General features: G+C 42.7%; 1 protein-coding gene across 1 annotated transcript; it reads left to right on the plus strand.

Moving 5' to 3' along the window:
* The first annotated feature begins 1158 nt into the window (after positions 1-1158).
* On the plus strand, positions 1159-14578 carry TBRG1 (transforming growth factor beta regulator 1). The gene is made up of 9 exons (XM_052661919.1): positions 1159-1527; positions 3365-3435; positions 4430-4662; positions 5246-5382; positions 5680-5826; positions 9310-9407; positions 9634-9744; positions 10127-10269; positions 12350-14578. Exons 1-9 carry the CDS (start codon positions 1378-1380, stop codon positions 12493-12495), a joined length of 1236 nt encoding a protein of 411 aa, XP_052517879.1. The 5' UTR covers positions 1159-1377; the 3' UTR covers positions 12496-14578.
* The last annotated feature ends 558 nt before the right edge of the window (positions 14579-15136 follow it).

Consider the following 15136-nt stretch of genomic DNA (forward strand, 5'->3'; position numbering starts at 1 on the left):
AATTTCCAGACATGAATCTATAAGGCTGCCTTGAGTATGTTTGCAAAAGCACACTAGAAACATGAGGTCCAATCGGGCAGCAAACACTACAGATGGACATAAAGGACTCATAAACTTTCTCTCTGAGGGAAAGCCATTTTATCAGGACTCTTGCCACTATTCTTACAATTTCCAGAAATGAAGTATCTGGATTTTTTATTCTAAACCTCTTTTTTTTTTTTTTAACTGATCATAAGTTTCTTAGTTAAGCTTCAGGTTTTTCTCCAGTAACTTACTGTTTTGACAGTCTATATATTTTTCTTAATTTCCATACACAATTCTAGAAGTCTAAATTTTGAGTATAAACAACAGTAATTAGGTATCAGTACAGAATTTTCAGTTTATAACTCTCTTTCACCTCATCATTCTAAAGAGCATACTCAGTTTTGAGAAACCTGGGACCCAGAGGCTCACTCTAGTTAGTGGCATGGCTGGGGGTGGGGGAAGAATACTGCAAGCCTTCTACCTTCCAACCCAGTACAGTTACCAATACCGCATTCTAAAGAACTGTCTATTCTACTTGATGATTTTAGGCAGACCTTGGTTACAGAGTTAGAGCTACATAAGTTTAAGCACAGAAACATACTTTTGGTTTCCTTACGCAAATATTTACTGAGTGCCTACTTAGTGCAAGCTCCTTATTAAAAGTGCTGGTTAAATCTTCCATCTTCCCTACTAGATTCTAATCTGAAACCAGGGGCCTTCTTTTTTCTATTCACCACTGTAATCCCAGTAAAACGATAGCGTACTAGGCCCTCAGGAAACATCTATGCGAGCTGTATGAAAAGAAGCAAAGCCAACAGCAGTCCCCTTATGGCGCTCCAGCGCGTCGTACAATCGGGGAAGGCCAGTCTGTAAGGAATGTGGGAAACAGGTGCTAAAACACTTCGGGCTTAGGAACCGTGTGATTTTTGTGTGTTGGTCTTTAGCTCAACAGTAACAAGCCTCAGCTAAACACAAAAACATACACAACGTCTCAAACGGTCGTTTCCAACCGCTCTCCCTCTTCATCAGGCCCCGCCTCCCGAGCCGCGGATTCGCCCTGCAAAGACCGCCCGGATCGCAGGACCGGAAGTTACGTGAGGTTGACGCCGTGACGTAACCTCCGGTCGTGGCTGACTTCCGAGGCAGACGCGGAAGTGCAGGAGGCGCCTGGAGTCGGTTCGGTTACCTGGGTCGCCTGGCCTATCCAGGCGCCTGGTGAACCTTCCAGAGAGGTCGTTTTTTAGAGGGCCCCTCCCGCCAGCCCAGCCCAGACCAAGCCGGCACTGAGGGCCGCTCCTCAGCGGAAGGGCCGATGCAGGCCGCGCCCTGGAGCCCCCATAGCGGGGCCGGACCATGAGCCTGCTGGGCAGCCTGGCCTCCTCGCCGCGAGACCCGCTGCAGTCCAGCAAGGCCAGGATGAAAAAGCTCCCGAAGAAGAGCCAGAACGAAAAGTACCGGCTCAAGTACCTGCGGCTGCGCAGAGCGGCGAAAGCCACGGTGTTTGTAAGTATGCCGCCGCTCGGGCCTTCTCCACCCTTAGCCCCTCCTAACTCGCGAAGTCTTTCCCTGAACTGTTCCCCTTCCCAGAGTGGCAGTGTTAATAGATTGTTAGCTCTTCCAGGGTACATTACTTGTTAGCCTTGTGCGAATTACGTAATTCCTGTAATTCTGTTTCCTTGTCTACAAATGAGCGCTAATAACCAACTACCTTGCTGAGTTAATGAAGATTACATGAGGAAAGTTAAGGGGCCAGTACCTAGAAGATATGTCAGTAAGCTTTAGTCATTATCCTTGGGACTTCCCTGGTGGTTCAGAAGGTAAAGCGTCTATCTACAATGCGGGAGACCTGGGTTCGATCCCTGGGTTGGGAAGATTCCCTGGAGAAGGAAACGGCAACCCACTCCAGTACTCTTGCCTAGAAAATCCCATGGATGGAGGAGCTTGGTGCAGGCTACAGTCCATGGGGTCGCAAAGAGTCGGGCACGACTGAGCCACTTCATTTCTGCCACAGAATCCTTGGAAATGCCTTTGGTTCTCCAAAGAAACTTGAGAACTCTGGCAGAGCCCTGACTCCAACAAGTCAAACACCTCATTGTAGTTTGTTACTTCCATTACCGCAGCCTGTTTGCCACGCACTCCGCACACCCACAGCAGACCCCTTCCCTGAACAGGCACATGAAACTTTTCAGTAGTCCCCGCTTCTGATCTCTTGTGAGTCTTCCGAGTTTTCTGCTTATCTTTTATTGTAGGTGCAGCGGGTTTATTGAATGAATGAACTCTTTATGGTTTGCCAGCCACAACTGTTAGACGAATTTGTGGCTTGCTCAAGCTCAGCTCAGTGCTTGGAGATAGCAAGTATCTCAAATGTCTTCCCACATGTGAATCAACACCTTACCTCTTCGCATACCAAAATTTGAACATCTCTTAGCTTTTTTGGACGCCCAAAGAAAGGTTTGGAAATTAGAACACTTATTCTGAGGAGATTTATTTGCCACCTGCTATGTGTACTGGAGAGAAGTAAGAAAAGCAGAATTTAAAGGATTTGGTATCTAATTGATATTGCCTTTCTTTTATCCCTAAATATTAGCGGTACCTAAAGCTTGGCACCTGTATTAATTAGACTATTGGTTCCATCAGACCCATGAAGAAAGTTTTGTGAAGAAAAAAGGTGTTGTTTTGATCGTTCAACATTTGAGGTCCCAACTGTGGAACATCCAGATTGAAACAGTCCCCTCAGGACTCATGTTTGGGAGATGAATGGAGCCATCAGTAAAGAAAGATGATGCTTGAATACATATAAATAGGTTGTGAAGTTTAAATTTTATAAACTAGACTTGATTTTGTTCCATCCAGATTTGTTCCATCCAGATTTTTCTCTTTAAGGTTCATTATTGTATGCTTTGCTTTGGGTTAGGTTGCTTTATAAGCTCCCTAAGAGTCAAGGCACTTGGGAATGAGGACATTCCCCATGGTTATAAGGGTTGAGCTAAAGTATCTATAGATTTGAGCAGTATGGCCTTCTCACTGCTGAAGGCTACCCTAATTAAGGTGACCATATGTGTTGATTTTTCTGGGACACGCTACTTTGCCATATTGTACTGGCAAAATCATTACTAACTCCCCCTTTTCACTCAAAAGGTGGTGCAGTTTCCAAATTACTACTCTGCCCATAGTAGAAATTGGCCCTGCCTTTACTTACAGGTTTCTTTACAGTCTGTCTACAATGTAGACTGGCTCTTCTCCCTAGCAACACATAACTCTTTGGTTTGGAATATAACTCCTCAGCATACTTTGATCTTTTATTCCTTTTGTGTGATTATATTCCAAATTTTTCTTCAAGGAAAATGCTGCTATTTGTGATGAAATTGCTCGTCTTGAGGAAAAATTTCTTAAAGCAAAAGAAGAGAGACGGTGAGCTGGGGTCACTTTGTGTTCATAATCACATTTTTGGTGATTGATATGGTGTTGGTGCCCTTGGGGGGTTTTTCCTCCATCAAGATTTTTCTACTTTGCACCGGCCACCAGTGTGGTCCAGAGAAACTCACAGCCTGTGGTACTGATTCATAGCAACCCAGGTTATGGTAGACTATTGATGATGAAACAGCTCTCTCCATCTTTCTGACAAAACCCTCTGACCACATCTAATAAGTAATCTTATTATAACGCTGCTATTATAAAAGCCAGGGAATTAAAAGCTACATCTTTTTCCCTACAAATATTTATTCAGTTTGTAGTAATTGATGCTTTTGAACTGTGGTGCTGGAGAAGACTCTTGCAAGTCCCTTGGACTGCAGGGAGATCCAACCAGTCCATCCTAAAGGAGACCAGTCCTGGGTGTTCATTGGAAGTACTGATGCTGAGGCTGAAACTCTGATACTTTGGCCACCTCATGCGAAAAATTGACTCATTGGAGAAGACCCTGATGCTGGGAGGGATTGGAGGCAGGAGGAGAAGGGGATGACAGAGGATGAGATGGTTGGATGGCATCACTGATGGGATACACATGAGTTTGAGTAAACTCGGGGAGCTGGTGATGGACAGGGAGGCCTGGCGTGCTGTGATTCATGGGGTCGCAAAGAGTCGGACACGACTGAGCGACTGAACTGAACTGAGTACTCTGAGTGAGCAGCTCATGATATGTGCCCTTTGGAAGCCTAACATCTTCCAGCATGCAGTTAGAAGAGCTCTCCATATGCAGAAGGGATACACTGTAGTCCTTTATCCTTAGCTTCTTGAGGTGTTATCCTCTGGAGCTTCGTTTTTCCCAGGGTTCAATAAGAACTTTACTTTTATGAATGTGATCATCTTTGCATGTACTTCTGACTTTTCCTAGTACTTCAGTAAAATATGGAATTGAGACAAAACAGCAGCTCATACCCTTTCTCCCTTTCCTCCCCAACCTCAGGTACTTGCTAAAGAAGCTCCTCCAGCTACAGGCCTTAACTGAAGGGGACGTACAGGCTGCAGCTCCTTCCCACAGCTCCAGTTTGCCTCTGACTTACAGTGTGGCCAGCTCTGTGGGAACCCTCCAGGGAGCTGGGCCAGTTTCTGGGCCGAGCACTGGGGCTGAGGAACCATTTGGGAAGAAATCCAAGAAGGAGAAAAAAGAAAAAGGCAAAGAGAACAACAAACTGGAAGGTACCTTGGGAAGAGGATGTCAGTTGTCCTGGTGGCTCAGCAACTAATGAAAAGAACCTGGTCCTGACTGGTAGACACTCGGCTACAGAGATGATGTAAATCCTCACTGGTCCTTAAGCACCCCTGGTAAAAGCCCTTGAAAACCAAGTGTCTTCGAGCCACTCCGGGTAGAGGAATCATGGTTAGACCTAATTAAACATAATGAGAGCAGTTCAGCGCCTCCCCCACTTCTACACTCCAAACTGTCTGGGAGCCTCCAGTTCAGTCTTTCCTAGAGACAGGGAAATGGGCTCGGTGGCATTTGAGCACACGGATGGCTTGGGAAATTGCTGACCTTATAAGTGAAGCCGGAAGCTTTACAAAATATAAGGCTTCTAGATCCTAAGAACTGATGCTGAAATTGGTTACAGCCAGGTGGGTGGGTTAGAAAGATAACAGGGCTTTGGGGAAGAGCCCCATTTGCCCTTTCAGTGTGTGCGTAGAACCAGGATTGTCTCATTGCTCTTAGCATCATGTAAATTTTTTCCCTTCCCCTCAGCATTGGGAGGGACCTAAAGTGGGTGACCCCAGATTTGCGTTTCAGTTCTGAAGAAAACATCCAAGAAAAAGAAAATGGAGGCAGGTGCTCGCAAGCCGGTTCAGCCCATTGCCCTGGACCCCTCAGGACGGCCTGTGTTCCCCATCGGACTGGGGGGCCTAACAGTGTATAGCCTGGGGGAGGTGAGTGAGCCCAGCGACCAAGAGAGAGGAGCAGCAGAGATTCGGGAGCGGGGTTGAGCCTTCCCTCCCTGTTCCCATTAGCAGCAGTCCCTTGCTGATCCAGACCAACCCCTGAAAACCTCTAGTGCCTAGGAAAGCAGATTGTTTTCATCGGCTGCACATCCAGCGCTCTTTGTCTCTCTGATCTGAGTCACTCTTTTCAGCCCCAAGGTGGTTCTAGAGGCTTCCACAGTACCCTGGGCTTTTCAGTTCTCCAGCAACCTCAGTGGCAAGTTGGGGGGATCTTTTCTTTTCTAGATCATCACCGACCGACCTGGCTTCCATGACGAGACTGCCATCTACCCTGTGGGCTACTGCAGCACTCGGGTCTATGCCAGCATGCGGAGTCCGGACCAGGAATGTCTGTACACCTGTCAGATCAAGGACGGTGGCACACAGCCTCAGGTACCCGCCCTAAGGATAACTGCTGGGTTTCGTTTCTTTTTCCCCTCTTTTTCTGAGAACCTTCTCTGTGACAGGCACTCTGCCAGTAGTGATGGAGCCGGAATGTGAATCTGCATCCGTTTGATTCCCTGGCTGACACCCCTTCCCCTAAACCGTCCTGCTCCTCACGTTACTGGTGACCGTGTGAGGCCTGACCAAACTGCTTGTGTGTGGAGTGCAGGCTTACACTCAGGGAAGATTAGTGTGACACTCTGCCAGTTGAGGTGGAACCATAATTTATTCATTTATGTTCGGCTGCACTGGGTCTTCATTGCTGTGTGCGGGCTTCTCATCACGGTGGCTTCTTGTGGAACACAGACTCTAGGCGTTCAGGCTCAATAGTTCTGGCGCATGGGCTTAGCTGCTGCATGGCATGTGAGATCTGGGACCAGGGATTGAGCCCGTGACCCCTGCATTGGCAGGCAGACTCTTAACCACTGGACTACCGAGGAAATCCCTGACTGCGCATCCTCTCAGTGCTGTGGTTCAAGACGGTTCATTTTCCCACACCATGTCCTCTAATCCTTGGGGAAGATAGACTGTTGTCAGAGTTGCAGGCTTCGCTGTCTGATGATGTTGCAAATGGCTGGAAAATGGGGTGGAAGCTTGGAGCAGAAGCTGAGAGCCTGCCTGCCACTTGTGGATAATACTGCATCACTCCTATCATTGTTAGAAGGCTCTTGAATGCAGCTGAGAGTTCTGATGACGTTGGCCATGCAGCATTTCTGTTTAGAAAGTGTTCTAACAGACAGACTTGATGTTGTAGCAGTGTTTTTAACAAATCTGTATATTTAAGGAAAATCTAATCAGAATCCTAATAGAATGTAAATGGCAACCAACAAGCTGGTCCTTAATTTCCTCTGGAAGTGTTAGCTCCTCAGTCGTGTCCGACTCTTTGCCATCCCATGGACTGTAGCCCACTAGGGTCCTCTGCCCATGGGATTCTCCAGGCAAGAATACTGGAGTGGGTTGCCATTTCCTTTTCCAGAGGATCTTCCCAACCCAGGGATTGAACCTGGGTCTCTTGCATTGCAGGCGGATTCTTTACCGTCTGAGCCACCAAGGAGCCCTGAAAGACAAATGCTAAAGTATTTTTGAAAACACAGATTCTGTAGGGTTTTTTTGTTTCTTTTATTAAGCCATTAGTCCATCCAGACAGAATTTTCAGGTACCTTGTGAGCTTTCTTTTTTTTTCCCTAACTGACATCAAGTGACACCTTTGAAGTGAAGTGAAGTGGGCTTTGCTTGTGGTTCAGCTGTTAAAGAATCTGCCTGCAGTGTGGGAGACCTGGGTTTGATCCCTGGGTTGGGAAAATCCCCTGGAGAAGGGAAAGACTACCCATAACTCCAATATTCTGGCCTAGAGAATTCTACAGACTAAGCTTTCCTTTTTTTCCCTAGCTGACATCAAGTGACACCTTTAATGTATACTAAATACATGTAATACTTTGTTGTGTTTCCAGACAGTTCTATTTCATCTATTTGACTATAAATGCGAGTATGACTTTTACTTGCTTTAGCTTCATAGACGGTTCTATACTGTAATATGTTAAAACATAGAACAATATTTTTATAGTCCTAGGGTGAGGGGAAAGGTTTTCTTAAGCAAGATGTGAAAAGTAGAAGCCATAATGGAAAATAGTAACAGATTTGACTATTAAAATTTTAAACACTTCTGAATGGTAAAAACCACCATAATCAAAGTTAAAACTGAAGCAACAAACAAGAAGAAAACATCACAGTGGATTAAAATCCAGATAAAGTGCTCTTGTAGTCTAAGATATAAAAGCAATCAGATAAAAAAACGTATTTCACAGAAACAGTGCAGATGGTCGATGAGAGCAGACAGCACTCATAGTTAGGGAGATGAAAACAAAACAAAAATCTTATTTTTCTCATACGCAAATATCAGATAATAGCAAATGTTGGCCAGCGTGTAGGAAAACAAGTACAAATGGCATTAGTAGGAGTGAAAATAATAAAGTTCCTTTTTTTGGAAGGCTGCTGGGGTAGTATCAACAATTTTAATGTGTGAATCTTTGGTCCAGCGACCTTCTAGATATTCTGGAATGTCTTAGATGCGCAAATGTGAACAGAAGAGTTACATGTAACAGTATAATTGCGACATTGTTGCAATAGCAAGAATTTAAAAGTAGCCTAAATAGCCATCATTAGGAGAACGGTTAAAAATTAAGATATATCCACCTTGTGTAATATTATACAACAGTTAAAATAATGAAGTAGAGAAAGATTCCCAAGACCAAAATAATACATTTTAGGCTTTTAACTGTGCTTTGCTTGGATAGGATATATAAGTGTATATACAATATAAAAGATTGGAATTGGTGTGATCAATATCAAATAGAAGAGCAACCCTGAAATATTTGAAGATAATTGTTCACAGTTTTTTCATGAGTTAGCTGAGGAATCAGTATAAACCATCAGAATGTTAAATTTGCAACAAATGTCATTGAAATAACAAAACCATTCTGACTGAAACTACTGACAATATAATTTATTATTGACAAAATTTAAAGGGCTCTGAAATTCGACACAGGAAGATTGAATCACATGAAATAATAACCACAGAAGAAAACTAACAGTAGTAGAAGCTACTCAGTAAGGTTTGTTTTGGATTCTTTAAAAAAAAAATGAAAAATGCACATAATTGTAAACACATATATACTATATATAAATATATATAGTGTGTATGTGTGTGGGTGTATATATATAGAAATATAGAAAATAGATTAATCCTGTGTGGAATAATTTGATTAAACTTTGAAAGACTGGAAACTGCTTAATTGAACTTTATAGAAAACTGATCAAGGAATTTAACTGACTAAATATAGAACCTGTTACAGAAAAGAATTTTCTTTTTTTTTTTGGTCAAAAGTCTTTTAAACAGTATAGAAAATTTTGTCAGGGAATTGTTAGCTAGATCACACTTGTTACAAAATACTTTCCTGTCAAAAATTCCTCAGTATTAGTAGAATTTTGATCTAACTGTTTCTTTTTATAAACAATCAAGATATTTTACAACTCAAAAAATAACGTGAAATGGGGATTTGTAGTCAAAATGGCCTAGATCTTTTCCTAGATATTGTAAAATCAACGTAAGATTATGTGGAGAACAATCTCATTTGTTTTAAAATATCATCTGTATTTATAGCTTAAAATATGTTAGTGGCTAAGAAAGCATCTGGAAAGGTATGGAACAAATTAAGCATTGCCCTCTGGACAGTAGTTAAACAAAGGGTGTAGAATCAAACAGTTGAAAAACCTTTCTTTGTTTTATGGCTTGGAGTGTCTAACAGCCAAGACACTATTAAACAAGAGGTACACCTTGCTTCAGGTTCCAGAGTGAAGAACAGCAGTAGCAGCAGTGTGATTCTGCCACCTTCTCCCTAAAGACTGGGCTCATTGCTCCTTTATCTTTCTCAGTTTGAAATTGTTCCTGAAGACGACCCCCAGAATGCTATCATCAGCTCCTCTGCTGATGCCTGTCACGCAGAGCTACTCAAGACCATCAGCGCGGCTATGTAAGTTGACCAATAACTGGAAGGCAGGCTAGAAAGGTCAGTTGGGGTACAGTGAGACCTTCTCTCTTGCTTTTGAGTAGAGAGCCCTTATTGTATAGAAAGCTAGCCTGTGTCCTTGGTGTATCTTGGCAGCTACAGGCTCCAGACTCTCCAAGTCAAGAAAGACTACTCTGTGTGTTCATACTCATCTCTCAGCTCTCAAGCAAAAATTCTCTCTCCCATTTAGGGGAAAACTAATACCCAACCTGCATCCGTCTGGAGCTGACTTTTTTGGGTTTTCTCATCCAACCATCCACAACCTGATCCAGAGTTGTCCAGGAGCTCGAAAATGTGTCAAGTAAGTGGAGTCGAATCCATTTCCTTGAAAGAAGCTCCATGATCAGTGGGCCAGGGACTAAACTGGTGGTCACGGCTCTGCTTGCTCATCTATTTACTGAGCTGCTTCTGTACACAAGGCACAGGATTGTCTTCTGCGGCCTGGGGACAGTTCCCCGCTGTCGTGAGGGTCTCACCATTTGTGTGCATCATGACAGCAAACGGATGGGGAAGTCCTGCAGAACAAGTGTCACTAGAGATGCCTGTCTGTGTGCTTTTCAACCTGTTTTTCCGATATATATATAGGAGAGACCTAAAGAAAAAAATACCTGATCCCTTTGGAGGGACGAATGGATTGTTAACACCCAAAAGACGACTCAATAATGTTCCCTTTGGTCCTGCAGTTACCAGTGGGTGAAGTTTGATGTGTGCAAACCTGGAGACAGCCCCCCACCACAAGAACAGCTAGAGAATGACATAGCTACAAGCTTTGAAGCCTTTCAGAGATACACCTTCGATGAAGATCATAGTGATCCCATTCTACAAGGTATCTTTTTTATTTTTCCCTTCTGGTTTGAAAGTTGACCATTTTTAGGCTGCCTTCCCTCTTCCTTCATTGCTGAGTATCCCACTGACCTGGGCAGTGAGTGACAAGGGCTTTTCCTGCTCCAGCCACAGGTAGCCCTAGCAGAAGTCTCAAGACGTGGCTGAGATCCTGGGGTGGCAGGGCTCACCAAGAACTTAGGGCAGTTCATTTTCTAAGCTGGATGTCCTCAGCAGAACTCTAAGGGGAAGTTTACTGTGGGACTTGAAACATAACATGTAGTGAGGAAATCCATGGCCTTGGTCCTGCCTGTGCTCCATGGATTCCTGCCACCAATGAGTGGAGTGATCAGAGGATCCAGCATAGGAGTCATATAGGGAGAGCTCTGGACTAGAAATGAGAAAATAGAATTAACTTCTCTGTCTTTGCCCACTGTGCTCTGTAACCTTAGGCAAGTTACTTAATCTATTTCCGCCACAGTTTTCTCCTTTTTTTTTCTTCAGCATTTAAGTTTAGTTGATTTACACTATTAATTTCTGCTGTACAGCAAAGTGATTCAGTTATACATACACACTTTATATTCCGTTTTGTCACGGGATAGTGACTATAGTTCCCTGTGCTGTACACTAGGACCTTGTTTTTTATCCATTATGGGTGCATGTCTAATCTGCTAATCCCAAACTCCCAATCCTTTCCTCTCCCTTGGCAACCACAAGTCTGTTCTCTATGTCGATGAGTCTGTTTTTGTTTTGTGGATAATGTTCATTTGTGTTGTATTTTATATTCCACATACAAGCAATATCATATGGAATTTGTCTTCCTCTTTCTGACTTACCTCACTTTGTATAATTAACCTGTCCATCCATGTTGCTGCAAATGGCATTATTTCGTCCTTTTTTATTGCTGCATTATATCGCCTTGTATGTGTCTATGTGTATGTATGTTTACATGCCACACCTTCATTCAGTCAGCCATCGGTGGCTTGGCTATGCTGTTGCTGTGAACACGGGTGCGCACACGACACCTCTGGTTATGGGCTTGTCTGGGTGTATGCTCAGGAGTGGGATTGCTTGATCAGGTTTGTAACTAGTGTTTTGAGGAACCCCCATACTGTTCTCCACAGTGGCTGCACCCACTGACATTCCATCAACAGTGGAGAAGGGTGCCTTTTTCTCCACAGTCTCCAACATCTATTATTTTGTAGACTTTTTAATGATGACCATTCTGACTAATGTGAGGTGGTACATCATTGTAGTTTTGATTTGCATTTCTGTAATAATTAGGGATGATAGGCATCTTTTCTGGAGAAGGAAGTGGCAGCCTACTCCAGTGTTCTTGCCTGGAAAATCCCAGGGACGGGGGAGCCTGGTGGGCTGCCGTCTGTGAGGTCGCACAGAGTCGGACACGACTGAAGCGACTTAGCAGCAGCAGCAGCATCTTTTCATGTGCCTGTTGGACTTACGTATGTCTTCTTTGGAGAAATGTCTGTTTAGATGTTCTGCTCATTTTCAATTGGGTTTTGTTTTGTTTGTTTTTTTAAACCGTATGAACTATTAGTATGTTTTGGAAACAAAACCATTGTCAGTCACATCATTTGTAAATATTTTCTCCCAGTTCATAGGTTGTCTTTTCATTTTATGGTTTCTTTTGCTATGTGAAAACTTTTTAAGTTTGATTAGATCCCATTTGTTTATTTTTGCTTTTATTTCTTTTGCCTTGGGAGACTGACCTAAGAAAACATAAAACATTCAATTTATGTCATATATTTTGCCTGTGTTCTCTTCTAAGAGTTTTATGGTGTCGTGTCTTATATAAAGTCTTTGCCATTTTATTTTTGTGTAGGGTCTAGGGTTGCAGTTGATTTACATGTGGCTCTCCAGCTTTCCCAGCACCACTTGCTGTATTTCAGCCAGTTTGTTTCATTGTAAAAGTAAATATCTGTCCTGTCTTATCAAACAAGGGCAGAATTGGTCTGACAGATGTGAAAGAGTTGAAAGAATTAAAAGGATATCTGTGTGTCTGATCAAGCCAGTCTCCTAAGATTCCCAGGCAGCATTGGAACTTAAGAAATTTTTTTCTCCAGGATCCTTGGACCTCCCGGAGCTTCAGCCTACCGCCTTTGTGTCTTCTTACCAACCCATGTTCCTGACCCATGAACCCTTGGTAGATGCTCACCTACAGCACCTGAAGTCTCCATCACCGTGTAGCCCATCTCAGTCTTCAGATTGAAGTAAAAGGGATCGATACCACATCTTTCTCATCAGGATGGGTATTTTGGCTTAATTAGATTATATAGAAGAAGGCAGCAACTCAGGAGTGAAGAAGATAGTAAATTAACACATTTTGTCGCAGAGGTTCCCATGGTGACAGCTTTCCTGGGAAAAACTTCAACTTGGTTTTATTTTTAGTAATAAATTTCTGATGACAGTTCTGCTTATTTTCATCTTGTCATCACGATATAATCAGAATTTTACACCTTCTGACAACCCTCCACCCTTGATCTAAGCCTGGGTCGTTGACTGTCTCAGCCCCTGCAGCCAGCTGGTACTTTATCTTCATGTCAGTGTAATCAGAATCAGATCCTACTCATCCCCAAGCTGGAAGGTCCAGTCCAAGGCCCACTATTCATCTTCTTCACATTTTACAAAAGGATGTAAAAAATCATCTCTAGCCTTGTCTACATCCCCTCTGTGGCTCCGCTTAATGCATTGGAGCCACACACTAACACAAATAACATGATTGGTTCCCATCCTCCATAACAGACTCACCCCATCAGTTCATTAGTTGTATAGTAACACTGCATTCTATATAACAGAATTTTCTGGACTCCACTTAGAGCATTAAGGTAGAGGCTTACCCTATCACTGAAGCCCAGCCAGTTCACCTCCACCGTACCTTGTGTGATGATTCACTCTCAATCAGCTAGGAACCAGCGCTGGCTGGAATGGAAGGAACCAAAGGAGGCCAGACATAGAAGGATGGGGAAGGAATGGTGAGAACTGGGTTGTCACTGTGCTACAATCCATAGCCACTAATGGAGAAAACAAACAGGAGGCCTGGCATTTTAATGGACTGTATCTGGACAGCCGAGGGATGGATCAAATGCAGCCTTTAGAGCACATTACACTGGCTACCATAACGTATCAGAAGCGAAAGTGACTAATGTTGATTTTATGACTTAATTATGGTCTTACAAGTTTGTATAACTTTTACAGTGCAAAAATATAATAAAATATGGATAATAGCAAATCAGGGATAGAAAGGAGGTCACTCAGAACTGTTGGATGTTTTTCATTTTTCTTGTCTACATCAGATGCCAGAACCCATTTGCACTTAACACAGAAATGGTATCTGCTGCTTTTAGCACATAACCTGTATCTTTTCATTCTGTTACAGCCCAAGTTAATTACAAGTTCACAGTGAGCTTCATTTTAAGAAAGATATTAAAAAGTTTTTATAAGGTAGTGCATGAAGTGAAGTGAAAGTCACTCAGTCGTGTCCAACTCTTTGCAACTCCATGGACTGTACAGTCCATGGAATTCTCTAGGCCAAAATACTGGAATGGGTAGCCTTTCCCTTCTCCAGGGGATCTTCCCAACCCAGGGATGGAACTCAGGTCTCCCACACTGCAGGCAGATTCTCTACCAGCTGAGCCACAGGGGAGCCCATAAGTCAGTGCATGGTTTACTTCAATAAGCATTCATTTGTAGCTTCCCCAGAAGTGTTTTTCAGACTACAAATCTCAGCCTTGTTTGTTGTTTTCAACTTTGGCAGTCAAGACCCACATCTTTTAAAATTAAGTTCGAAGACAGAACATACTGGGATGCATCACATGCTGAAAGGTTGAATTCAACTATATTGTGTATATAGGTGTTTATCTCCCATTCACACAGTACACATGGGGATATGTGGAATGATCCAAAGTGTTTTTACTATGAATTGTTGTTTTAAATAACTTGAAAAAAATACTGTTCTAGCTATACACTTAAATTTTTTTTTCATCTATTGGATTGTTAAAGATTTCTTAACTCTGACAGTATTCAATGTTGGTGAGAATAGGGGGGAAATATGGGACTCTACCTTGGTGGGAATGTCAACTGTTGAATCCTTTGGAAGGGTTAAGCTGTAGGTATTAAAATGTTAAACGTATTTATCCTTAAACTTGTTAGTTCACATTAAGGACCCTAAGAGATTAAGTGCAGAATGATGTTGTCATGTAACAGTTATCACAGTTTAAAACCCTCTGTGCCCATTCATGGCAAATTGGTTAAAGTATGGGGCACCCACAGACTAAAGCAAATGAAATCTCTTTTCACTTTACCTAGGAAAATTATTTTATTAGAATAAGTCAAAAACACCAATTACAGAATAATATATGGTATAGTGGTATGTAAAATGTGACCCAAACAGATCAAGTGATGTTCACCAAAACACTGTGTCCAGATGATGAATTTGGGAGTGATTTTACTTGCCTATGCTCTTCTTTAGCATCCAAGTCGTCTACAGTGATCATAAATTTCATTTTCAAACAGTATTATTTTCATTTGGGAAGTAAACTGAATTCCTACAGAATGTTTTAAATTATTCAACCATTAAAAGTAAATTAATTTTCACATGACTTTGCATGAAGATATCCACTACCTAAACCTAACCAATTATACGGTGTACTCTAGGTTACTAGAAGTGAAGGGAACGTAGGCCTAGAGCTCTTGGCTGTCTCTTGCTCCTTCCAGAGTAGAGCAGCTACTGAGCGCCTATATGTTGGGGGTAGACAGTAGATTGATTTTTTTTCTCAGGAGTTGGTGCAGGGTTTGTGGTTTCTGTAAGGTCAAATGAATCAGAGGCCAACGTGCAGGAATGAGGAGTTAGT

This window comes from Budorcas taxicolor, chromosome 25, assembly GCF_023091745.1.
Source record: "Budorcas taxicolor isolate Tak-1 chromosome 25, Takin1.1, whole genome shotgun sequence".
NCBI classification, from domain to species: domain Eukaryota; kingdom Metazoa; phylum Chordata; class Mammalia; order Artiodactyla; family Bovidae; genus Budorcas; species Budorcas taxicolor.

Excerpts from the sequence above, each read along its gene's own strand:
- TBRG1 (XM_052661919.1), top strand. The coding sequence starts at position 1,378 with ATGAGCCTGCTGGGCAGCCTGGCCTCCTCGCCGCGAGACCCGCTGCAG. Across the intron at positions 1,528-3,364 it reads CGGCGAAAGCCACGGTGTTT|GAAAATGCTGCTATTTGTGA; the intron begins GTAAGTATGCCG and ends TTTTTCTTCAAG. Across the intron at positions 9,745-10,126 it reads GGAGCTCGAAAATGTGTCAA|TTACCAGTGGGTGAAGTTTG; the intron begins GTAAGTGGAGTC and ends TTGGTCCTGCAG.